This window comes from Hypoxylon trugodes, assembly GCF_022578975.1.
Source record: "Hypoxylon trugodes strain CBS 135444 unplaced genomic scaffold F4822scaffold_9, whole genome shotgun sequence".
Classification (NCBI taxonomy): domain Eukaryota; kingdom Fungi; phylum Ascomycota; class Sordariomycetes; order Xylariales; family Hypoxylaceae; genus Hypoxylon; species Hypoxylon trugodes.
Window position 1 is genome coordinate 72,586 of NW_026250024.1, and position 12,459 is coordinate 85,044.

The 12,459-nt window shown below is 45.3% G+C and overlaps 2 protein-coding genes across 2 annotated transcripts; both read left to right on the forward strand.

Moving 5' to 3' along the window:
- The first annotated feature begins 1,851 nt into the window (after positions 1–1,851).
- F4822DRAFT_414886 (uncharacterized protein) lies at positions 1,852–3,975 on the forward strand. The gene is made up of 4 exons (XM_051459186.1): positions 1,852–2,452; positions 2,508–2,612; positions 2,664–3,040; positions 3,100–3,975. Exons 1-4 carry the CDS (start codon positions 2,261–2,263, stop codon positions 3,593–3,595), a joined length of 1,170 nt encoding a protein of 389 aa, XP_051310138.1. The 5' UTR covers positions 1,852–2,260; the 3' UTR covers positions 3,596–3,975.
- Positions 3,976–6,708: 2,733 nt separating this feature from the next.
- Positions 6,709–8,539, forward strand: F4822DRAFT_361355 (uncharacterized protein). Its single transcript, XM_051456119.1, has 2 exons — positions 6,709–7,875; positions 7,923–8,539. The coding sequence occupies exon 1, from the start codon at positions 7,163–7,165 to the stop codon at positions 7,859–7,861; it is 699 nt and encodes a 232-aa protein (XP_051310139.1). The 5' UTR covers positions 6,709–7,162; the 3' UTR covers positions 7,862–7,875; positions 7,923–8,539.
- The last annotated feature ends 3,920 nt before the right edge of the window (positions 8,540–12,459 follow it).

Below are 12,459 nucleotides of genomic sequence, written 5' to 3' on the forward strand. Positions count from 1 at the left end.
AATCTTCCTAGGTACGTTCTCCCACCTGTCATGCAGGTTCAGCTGTGTACCTGAAAATAATGGCGTAACAGTTTCTCCTTATCTCGAGGTCGATGACCAATACTTTTTCTTTTTCTAGATTTCCGGTACCTCTCGACTCGAGTTAATTACGTATACACTGTGAATAATGCAGCTAGTTCTCGCTAGTTATATTGCCTCTCGGCCTCTTCTTCTCGTTTGATCGCGAGACATTCCGTCGCATGGTGACCACACGTTCCTAGACATTGTCGGGGACACAAGAACGGTCATCGCTCGGCAATTGAGCTCTGCCACTGACGGATACGTAGAGGTTTCAGTGCTTTGCGCGCCATTGCTGTCTATTAGTACGATATCCAGACTCCAAGTAGAATAGAGCTCAATCTATCCTAACCTTTCCTAGATCACCAAGAGTTAAAGTCCGGCTCCATGTAAATCGTAGACAGGATCCATTCAAAGGCTACATGCCTTTAAAAACAAAGTAATTCAATGCGTGCTAGTACATAGGTTGAGCGTGGGGTGACATGCATGTGATCCATGTAGGTGGAGAGTAATGGGAATATATGTACGGTGTTGAAGAGTCGGCACGGCATAGGTAATTCAGAGTAACCGTAGCTCATGCAGCTCCGATACCACCATATCACCCATATTATATGAGTAATACCATAGTACAGACTTGTACCTGAGCATCTACTGTGTACAAGTTTAGATGGTGGAATATGTACGTCCAAGCCACTCCCAAGCACTCCCAATCACGCCAATAGAATATAGATTAGCTTAAGATAGGCGTAGTTTAGAAGCGATATCTATGTGCAACTACTTTTTAGCCGAGAGATACCTCTACGCCTGCGGGCTCTTGTCTCACATCTTTCGGACCTGTCTTACCAATAGCCTCTCTCAATAATTCGCCATATAATCTAACAACGGCAATGATCGAAGTTTTTACTTTTTCCACGCGGCAGACATAGGCAAGAATCCCTCCCAAAATACGTCCCGATATCCTACCTTCTTCTACCGAATAACAACGAGTTTTGCACGACTTGACTCCCAATTCTATTCAGGCAGCCGATGAATAAACTACCGGACTTAAATAAGCAACTTTTCTTCATTCTTCTCTTAGATAGGTACCACTAACACAGAATTAGTAACGACGGCGACTATCGAAAGCCTTTTCGACTACTTTTCTCATAATGCCTTATTCGCATTACAGAAGCCCAGGTGTACCCCGGTTTAAATGACTAATGTGTGCCATGTCTCACATAAAGACTACCGGAGTTTTGTCTTGGTTCCCTGATAATGGAAGGGATGAAGTGATTCCAAAAAAAATTCATCACGGACTGGCTATGCCCAACTCTGGTCAATCATGAATCACAGCACGACAAGGCATAGAATGGAACAAGAAATAGACGGCGAGCGATACCAACCCCCCGTACCGTAACAAATCATAACTATCGTATGTCGGTGTCGATTAGCCATACAAAGATCTTCAATGTGGCTGGTCTATTCGAATATTCCTTTCTCGGCAAACCGTTAATTGGACGAATGAAAAGAAACTCGTTGCCGTCTTTTATATCGAGGCGTTACTTTCAACTCTGTATGGTATCAATAAACGGAATTCAGAATAAAGGGGCTGAAAATTACGTTCTATATGGTGACATAATGCCGTATTGATGACTACGCCTTCCTTAACTGTCTTATATCAGAGCACTTGCCGATATGTAGCATACCTAATCTAGGCTGTAATTGGGTTTGGTCTAAACACCTCGGTTGTTTTGGAAAGAGCCATCATACACATATACAATCTATACAGTTAACTACATGTGTCTAAGGTCTACGTCTACGTACCCTGAGTAGGAAGGCACCTTGGTGCTTTCCCAAGGGAGTCACAACCACGTTATCCTACCTCATCATCACCCAATTTAGTTTTCTCCCTCTCCCTCTCCTTCTCCTTCTCCTTCTCCTTCTCCGTATTTCTCATAGAGGCGGGTCCTACTTTATTTGAACAACCTCAATTTCATCACAATTCCCGTTCAATAGTTTCCTAGGAGAGGGTGCTCATCTACGTCCACCGCTGGCGGCTAGGCAGCTTTCACTCTAATTTTCCCACTTACGATTCCAGATTGATTCTCGCGCGCATGATACCCAACTAAGATCCTAGCGGTAGCAGTTCAGTAGCCCGGTTCCTCGTAGTTTAATCGTTCTTTCGGATTGTACGTATCCGACCTGTTCTCGCTGTGCTGCCAACATGTCAAGTGTTGCGGGACTCGGTTCGCCGACCGGGGAGACTCAGTACCACCAAAGCAATGCTAGAACGATTTATATTCCTGTTGGTGTATTCCTCGCCATCTGTCCCATTGTCGTCGCCGCCAGAATCTGGGCGCGAGTGGGATGCGGTTTAAAGCTAGGCGCGGATGATTTTATTATCTTATTCTCTCTAGTAAGATGAGACTACACGTAGGTAGACAAGTAGTTCATGCTAATCATTTAATCAGGCATTTGCGCTGGCTTCGGACGGAGTTATGCTCGCTGCTTGTCAATACGGTTACGGTAAACACATCGCGACTCTATCCCCCGACTACAGGTATCAGGCCTTCAAGGTATGCCTCTTGTTATCGATGTCCGACGCCCTTTAACCCCTTTTCATGTAGTACTTTTACCTCTGCCAGGTTACCTACAAGGCCTGCATCAATTCGACCAAGGCATCTATCCTATTTCTTTATCTAAGGATCTTCGGCAATACCAAATGGTTTAGGCTAGCTTGTCGCGTAATGCTCGTCTGTGTGATTCTATACTTTGTTGCTTCCGTCACGGCCACTATATGTCAATGCGTGCCTATCACAAAGGCATTCGACAAGTCCCTCGAGGGTACGTGCATCGACAACGGGCGATTTTGGTACGCGAATGCCGGATTTTCCATTGCAAGTGATGTTATTATCCTCACGTTGCCGATGCCGCTCGTGTACGCTTTGCAAGTCCCCAGGGTCCAAAAGGTCGCGTTGGTCATGGTATTCGCCCTTGGTGTATTGTAAGATTTCTTGTCCTGCGCATTCATTCGCATCATCATGCTAACGGCGCGGGCGACAGCGTAATCATCACATCCTGCTTACGAGTTACGACCCTCGACTTCCAGGCAAAGTCGCCAGACCCAACCTACGATATCGCGTCCACTATGTGGACAGTCATCGAGATGAACGTAGCCATTGTGTGTGCATGCCTCCCGCAGATCCGCCCTCTAATTATCAAATGTTTCCCGAGAGCGATGCCAAGCTACTACGCCGATTCACGCGAGCATTCTGATAAGCACTGCTACACTGCCGACCATCTCCCGAGGTCTATTCTAGGCAGCAACATGGGGAACAATTCGAAATCGGATGAGGGGAGTTGGGCGCGCATCGATAACGACGACATTGGCAGGGTTAGAAGAGATGACATAGCCTTATCGAACCTTCGAAAGGGCGGCTCTGGCTCGGAGGAATATATTTTGCAGGATGACAAGGGATTACAGATCCAAAAGACGGTTCAATACAGCGTCGAATACTCATCAGGTACCAAAGCGAACTCCCGCGCTCAGTTGACATGACGAGGGTATTAAGACTATCAACGATCAAAATCGGAGTCAGAATATCCTGGGCAGTCATATGCGACGCAGCATAATATTTTTAGCTCTGTGGGAGAGGAATGGACTTATCTGTTGAGAAGCATCTGAGAAACAGGAGATGCGGTGGTAGCTGTGTATCATTTGCTCTTCTTTAGGTGTGCTAAATGTAATAAACACTTACCTAGGTAAACTTGCAGAGTGTTTGCTAAGATTGCCGGCGACCCTTCTTATTTATTGGCAAGCTAATGGATTGAACAAAAGTGTTGATTCGGCGACAAATCGGAGTGGTCGAAAATAGCTTCGAGGATAAATACGTCGTATTGAATTGAAAAGGGATACAAATACCTACCAATCGATTCATATGTACATTTGCGGTAAAGCTCGGGATAGCTTGATGCTGTGTATAATATCCGTCCTATGTTGTAGGATGGCGTTGATTGATGGCGTTAGCTATCGTATAATTAGGACCTTCAATTCGGACTGCTTCGTCGCTTGTGCGAGCTTAGATGAAATGATAGTAAATCCGATGGCGAATCGGATTTTCCAAGAACATCTCTTGGCCGCGTCCCCCGTATCCACGGACATACCTCTATTAGGGTAATTTCCATGAGGTCTTGACTACCTCCGAAGGTAGCCTTGAGGTAACTTTAGACGGCTTAGAATAGTTGCTATCCAATCGTCATAAAGAGACATTCAAGTATCGTTTTTTTATTTTTAAAAGAGCAGAACCAACTCAAGTCATAGTCCGAGACCGTAACATGATGCGATGGTGTGCCAACGTCGTACGCACCCGACGACTTTGGGTTTCACGATGATTGATAAATTTAGCTGATGATATTCTTGATGGTCAGCAGCGATTGATGAGTCGAATGTAAATCAAAGCCAGTATATTAATATAGAAAAAAAAATATACCTACGATGTCAGGAATTGAATACTTTGGGTAGATATGCATGGGAGGCCTATTGCTATGTGTGGAGATGGGATATAGGATATACGATAATCAAGTGGTGTGGTTCTAACATTAAAACCCCCGATTAATTTCATGATAGCCATCACGGGATACTTACCTGGGTAAGATCAATGAGAGAAAAATGAATAATAGTAAAAAGGAGAGAGAGGGGGGAATTACATTGAAAGTCAAATAACAAATATCAATATTGAATTCCTAAGTCATAACATACATACATGAACCAAGACGGCACGACCTATGATGGCTTTCCTCTTTACCAGAATAAGTAAAATGCGACATGCACGCGCTTGGTGTGTGGACCAATCAAATCTATCAATTGAAAGAGTAACGAAAGATCGACTTCGGGCGTTGACCAATCATAGAGCGAGAATGACGAGTTATAGGGTTTCGGTTAATAGGAACGAGATTGAGGCTGAGATTGGGGCTGGGGCTGAGGCTAGCGAGTAATACGAACGGACCCCCTTGAAAGATATACCGATTGGCCCTCGTCCTTCTCCATTAATTGGTTCAATTCCAATTCAACCACGACCAGGATGATGATCTAAGCGCGAGGTCTCATTCAATTCGCAATTCACGATTCTCGTCTTGTTACGGGTCTTTCTTAGCTACTTTTGGTCTAGTTCGGTAGTAACCGAATGACAATCTACTATGATACTTTCCTCAACAATAACAAAAATAGGGACCTCGTGACGTCAACGTAGCCCTTTACGGTATGTACCTACGTACCTACCTAGGTATGTAGGTACCTAATGTAACGGACAAGGATATGCGAGTGGAGGCTCCAAGAACGAGAAAGATTTATAAGGTTCTGAAACGATATGTACGATTCAGGTATACTAGGGTCTTCTTTCGAAATGTATCCATGTAAAGATGCGACATGACCTTTCCATCTTTCCCATTCATACGGGAGAACCCACAGCGGACAATTTACCATTAGCGGGACAGAAACAACTATACCAGGTACCTAGGTACCTAGGCTGCTAGTTCACAAGGTTCACAAGGGCCAACCAAAGACGGCAAGATGACAAGGGTGTACCTAGATAAAAGGTACTAAAAACTATGTATTCTCGTCCCATCTAGTTACTAATCTAGGAACACGATTTCCGCCAATGGAGCTCACGGGATCCCCGCAACTTATCATCTTCAACGTTTTTTTTTTTTTTTTCTCTTCGCGTATACCCGCCCCCTAGCTGCAGATCCTTGAATTCGTAAGGAGATAAACTACACCGAGAACAAACTACAAACTACTCGTAGAAGACGATCTTCCCAAATTTAGACACGAGATAGTTCATGTCCTAGTTCCTTGCGTTTTCCGAGCTCGCCGCTAAATTGACATTGCGGGTAGAATGGACTATTCAATTTCGAAACCTCCCCATTCTAACCCCCATACTGGCTCATTCTGGCCCCTTCCCCCCCTATGTCGTCGTTGCCGGTACGATCGACCTATCCCGTTGGGGACCGGCAAGCCGTCCGCGAGATAGCCAAAACTTGGAATACCTCCAGAATAAAGCCGAACCTACTTCATGGATCCCATAGACGGTTATGTATCCACCCCGCAAAATCTCGTGTTGGTGTATCTCTTATTCTCCTTTCGTTATTACGTAGTATCAAAATATTCATGTTGGGACAGGGTCAACCAGTTAGCTCCCCATGTGGGATAGTGAGATAGTTAGGTTAGGTGAATCCTAGGCAAGCTTGGTATTGCTATGTTTCCACCGCGGTCGAGTTGCCGTCGCTGGAGTCATCATAATCACATACCCGAATCTTCAAGGAACTTTCTCTATCAATGTAGACATTGATGGAGAAGCAACAAGAAAAGCGAAAGGAAAGTTGATAAAAAAAAACGAAACGATTCGAGCTCGTTACCAGGTCGTCGGGTTCAGCCCTATAGCCTCCGCAATGGGCGGTACATTTCCCGATCATTATCAGCCTCATCGACGAAACATCCCGTAAGATATCGCGTATGTCAGCTTACATGTATGAGAAATCGGTTACCATAGAAGCTGAAACCTGGCCGGATATGCACCAACCTACGGTAATATGCATACCTCGAGACCCTTGAAGATCGGGGAGATCTGAGTAGCCTTTCCTGGGGGGACTACACGGACTATTTTAGTATAGCCTATGACCTAGGTGTCTATTCCCCTTGGGCTCGCCATTTTTTATTTTATTCTTTTCGAGATTGTCCCCTCTCGTGAACATATCAACTTCGTTATCGTCTAGAAGATCGGTCCTTTTTCCTCACACGAGGTCTGGTCGTTGCGGGTCAGCAGATATACCCGATATATCGTGATCTGGTTCACCTTCGGGGGTGGGAATACTCTTTCGAATCATGCCGTAATCTGGACAATTTGTTCTCAACACGGCGGACGAATTCGCCTATTTCACTTAGGATGCTTATCCAACATGGAATAACTAACTATATCTATCATCTAATTCTACATTCACGTTCATCAAGCCGGAGAGCTAGAAGACATTCTATATCAACCAAGGCAGCATCATCTTCAGTCTATCACTTCATATTCATCACAAATCTATCACTTCCATCATTCTATTACGTTTACATTTAGCTTGCACTATGCCTCAATTCATATTCGTTGAGCTCCCTAGCTTTCGCATTAAGAATGCTAGCGGACATACGGTACGCCTCAACTACTCACAGCTAGGTTTGGTTGGCGCGTTATATCAATTTGTACGGGGCGGTCTCCGTACAAACGACCAAGTCGACTTGTCGGCCTCTCTTCTCTTCGCGGATGGGGAAGCCGACTTATGGACAGCAGTAGCAGGGACAGGAGATGGCGGACATCATCCCCACGCCGAGGAGAATATGTTGTTATCGTACTTTCAAGCCTTCGACTCCCCGGGATCATACCCGATTGTCGACGCGATGTTACTGCGGCGCGGAGAACCATGCAACAATTGTGCCGGGTATTTCACCCTCGGGGGTAAGCAGCTGCGGCCGCAAGATGGGACCCTGGCATTCCGTGCCAAGTTTACGGCGCGTTCCGATCGCTCTTACACGCCGGTTTTTCATTTAGCCCGTGGGCTTGACGCCACGCAACGGGCCGCTCTGTGGGCACAGTTGGCGCAGATGCGGACGGACGAACCTGGGATCGTTATCGCGTCCAGCGCAGATGTTCCAGTTGGGCAGGCGTACTACCTCATTCACGACTCGCCCTGGTACGCGATTAACGGGCAGGAGAGCATGACGGACGCACAGATCGCCGAGGCAATTGCGAGGCAGGGGTATCTTCCGACCTATTGGATCGGTAGATGAATAAATGATACCAAGTGAGTCAAGAATATCCGAGTACGATACGATGCTAACCTCTTATCAGTCATATAATTCGCTATAGTAAAAGGTGGATAGAAGAATCAATTGAAGAGGTGTACGAATCACTTGTACAACAGATATGGGAAGGGCCGGTCCCAAGTAGGACAAAAGGGAAACGGTTTAGTCAAAAATAATAGATCCGGTCAAGGGGGCGTTGGCGGACATTGACTTTTCAAAATATTTCTTTCCTTCTTTAGAAACGATGTATTATCTATATCACACTAAACAGTCGCAGGCTAGACAAAATCTAAAACAAAGATGTTATAGGACTCCTCATCTCGGAAAGCTTGAACTCGCTCCCTAGGTCATTCGTCGGAGAGGATACCGAGGCGAGATGACCCCTTTTGGTGCAATGGAAGCTGATATCAGCTGGTTGCTGCATTAGCCCGCAACTTTCCTTTCTGAACTACATAGATATTTCCTAGGCCCCAAGCTTCAGTATGTATGGTAAAAAGAGATTGATGTTGTTTTGATGTATCACGTGATCGGACGTCTTGCCCTTTCCCTCCGGTTAGGGAGAGGTCGACGAGAAGTATCTTAGATTATGAAACCTAATGTCTTTAGTATTGGGATAGGGTACCAGAGTTCGGGGATTATAGATTCTGGTTCATCGTGTGCTTAGGATATCTTGTACTTATCACTGCCCCTAGGTATTAATGGAAAGAGGCATTTCATACCTGCTTGGGTGGGCGCCTAGTTAGGCACGCATACGCAAATATAGGTCAACAAATTATTTATCGTAGTATATACATGATACAATGAATTTAAATAATATAAAGAGTCTAGACTTTAACTGCTTAATAGGTACCTAGGTAGATATCATGTTAACAATGCCTTAGGCAGAGCAGAGAGTAAGCTGTAGGGTAGACTTTCCCTAAGATTGTCTAGGGAGGATATATTTAAAACCCTCCCTAAATTCAAGCAATGGGCTAACCAGCAAGGAACTGTGAAAATAGTCACCTTATAGGAATTCTTCGTAGCTCGTTGTTACGAAAGGTCACTACATACAGGCGGCAACAAGGACACCCAGAATAGAGGCTACCTTAACCATTGAATATGTTGAACAGTCTCTCATGCCTCCGCCAATGCCTAATCCACCATCGCTTGCCTTATCACGAGATTGGCACATCTGCACAGTTGAATCCTCCATACGATTGTGGCGTCATACTACTGCAAGTATGCATGTGTGCGACAATGCCGAGGAGACTGGTCTTTATATCAATGCTTCCCCCGCTTCTAGGCAGTAGGTAGTGTCGACTATTGCTAGCGCTTCGCCACTATTATTATCTATAGACTAATGAAGAACTCATACCTTCGTACTAGACAATAGGGTCGATCGATTGGACTAGGAACTTGCAAGTAATGCGATAGATGGGCGACAACAAGAAGTAGGCATCCGTTCAATATATCATATGTTGTGGCAATACCCTAACGATCGGTGAACGTGTTTTTAGAGCGAAGGCGATCGGTGAATGTAGATCTAAGTCTAACATGGATAGCCTGATATCATAGCAACGTAATTCATCAAGCCTATCGAATATCCAGGCCGAATTATCGTAAGTATCTTGCTCATTATATTGTCGATACCTCACCGTAGTCTTTAATGACGATTTTTGCATCCACGGAGAGAAGAACTGCCCGATCAACTTGGCCAATACATGGCCATACAGGTTGCTCAGTGATTCCTTTACAGGCTGAGCTCTTTCAGTAGCTAGCATTAGTCTCTACTTATCAGCAGATGACTTCATGTACCTAGGTAGTCGGGGCTTTTAGCACAAAATATTGGAAGCAATGAGGTGATTATATTTCACGTTATCTACCTAGGTACCTAGGTATGTATCAATGTTAGGTGGGCTGACCGTACGCGTATCCTACGGAGAGGGCCTATCTAAGAATGGTGTGGTTTACGGCGTACTCGGCTGTTCAAAGAGACTCTAATCACGCTACGAGCAACCCAATCGCGCAATAGAGACGTTTGAAGGCGTGCAACTGAGATAAGTCATATCTCTGGGTGCTCGACGACCCAGTCTGATTGAAAATAGACGCAATTGACAGCCGACCGAGTCTGGAAATTGCTGAACCTAAGATGTCCGACTAATGAAGATTGTGAGGGATTGATAAAGCATTCGGTTAGTGTACCGATGGGTGAGTGGGAATTCTGCATAATCTCACAACGCCCGGTGTTTTGCGTATTACATTAGGACGATACGCCTTCGTTACCCCAGACCCCATATGCAGAGAATCCCTGAGTGACTAGGGAAATGAATATGGCATTTTGAATGCGGTCTTCCGGATAGAGGTGAACTACCGGACGTTATGGGTTTCTTTCAGCATGAAAGAGCATATGATTAGCCATAGAAAGCATCTATTGTTAACCGAGTCATCCGAGCTAAGGTTCAGCCAAGGTCAGGGTCTTTCAATTCCTGTCATCGTTCTGGCCATTCGGATTCACCGCTATTTCGCCTGTGTTGAAGAACCGAGTCTTGAAGCTCTCTCTTGGAATTGAATCATACGTCAATGACTTCAAAATCGAACCGTCCCTATGGATCGTATGATCGGGCTATGTCTTGCGAGAGTCAATAATAAAACGTCCCAATCTCACGTGCAACGTGATTGGCAAAACCAATAATCTTGCATGTTATGCTTGGCCGGTTTTCGCAGGTGATCGCTCACCAGGAATATATAATCCTTCGCGGAGCATTAGGTCCTGACGACGCTGCCGGCAACCGTGTGGCGTTAGCAGACCAACGAATCACAGTCGCGACAACACCACGAAACAACCCGACCAAGAATAGTTCCACGACCGAAAGCTACCGAAAAATCATGGTACAAAATGTGATAGAATTTGATTGAGGCGTGTTCTGCAAGTTTGAAGAGGTAAAAGGTGTGGTCAGTGCGTAGAACCGAAGCATAGACCCAATAGGCAACACGGCACTTGGCGGGCTGGTCGCTCTCTCGGTATTAAAACCTTGCAGATATTTTAAATGCTCTTTTGCGACCAGCGGATTACAAAAGGCATACACGAGAGCACAGCATTGCGCAGGTGCTGGTCAGTCATCGCTCTGTGGTGATACTGTTCCACAGAGATCAGATCTCTCGTCAGCTGCGGCTTCCGAGCGTCAATGTTACTGTCATATTACGAGGTGGCGTCTTTCGGGGATTATATACTTCCTTAGATGTAATATGAGTCAACCCGGACCGGCTTCTGGGTAGATCGGGGCTTGATGGCCGGAGCTTCCTGTGGCCTTTCTCCGATACATTTCATCTCCATGCTCTCGGCGGGCATATCCACAATACCAGCCGCTTCCATAATAGATGCGGTACAGTCCGCGGAGTTGTCGAGATGTTAGCAACGGTAGCCCTGGTAAACTTCGGGTGACTACCTAGGTAGTCTCGCTACACGATGTATGGAAAGGGGAACAAAAAAACGAACTAAACTCCGAGGTCTTCATTCCTCATCAACCCTGTTTGATTCTCGCGACTAACGCTTATTACCCAGCTAAGAAGATCACTAACTAGGTAGGGATAAGAAGGAATTTTTGGGTCCTTTATTACTAAAAGACAATGCGAAAAGAGCTTAGATCTCCTTTTCGGCTATCGATCTCTCACCAAAAAGCCCGATGCCCGTATGATAGCGAGCGAAAGTTTTAATAATTAGAGGACGGCAGTCGACGTTACAATTATTAGGAATGTGCGCGCCAAGATGCCTACCATACCTGGTAAGGCAAGCCAGGGGCAGAGGTTACCCACCTTCATGAGAGGGCTAGGTTTAAGATCGTCCATGGATGTGCCCATGCATCCAAACTCGCTGTTGTCTTACCGCCGCAATATTTTTCAATTCTTCACGATGTCTAATGAAGTATTTGGCGACGATTTAGCGACGATTCAATCTGTAGGCCTGATTAATACCAACATACCAAGTCTGATATCGTGATAGTTAAGAATAACAAAGGTATCGTACTAATTAGAATGAACAAATGCTTGTATTTAAGAGTGGGCCATGTCGGCTCTGAGCGGATAGACGTATCACGAAACTAATTCACGTGGGGAATGTAAGCCATCACACGAGGAGTCGAGGATATTGACGTATCGTAAAATCTACGAGCTTACAGTGTTGGTGGGATGGTATCAAACTGGGAATAGCCTCAACAGAACTTCACTCCAGGCATTTTCCTACCTATCTTCCACAGGCTTTCCGATATCCCGAAGGAAGCCTGTGATGATGACCCAGTGATCGACACGAATGTACATTCAACCATCCCATTGGGAACAGGAGGCCCTGTTATTTCCTAGCTTGGAAATCCGGGTACATTTGTATTGGATGTCTCACTGGTGCTGAGATCGAATTTGACTAAGGAATCAGAACTCTTCAACTCTCGCTCATTGATAAGCAATGCAATTCGAGTACCAAGATCGTCGAATTCGCGATTTTTCGAAAATCCCATCAGAAGCGTTTATATGGTTTCGAAATGCCGATCTTGGTCGAATTGAATTGAAGTTATGTGTTATCTACCAAAGCAACCCACAAGGTAGCACGGCTT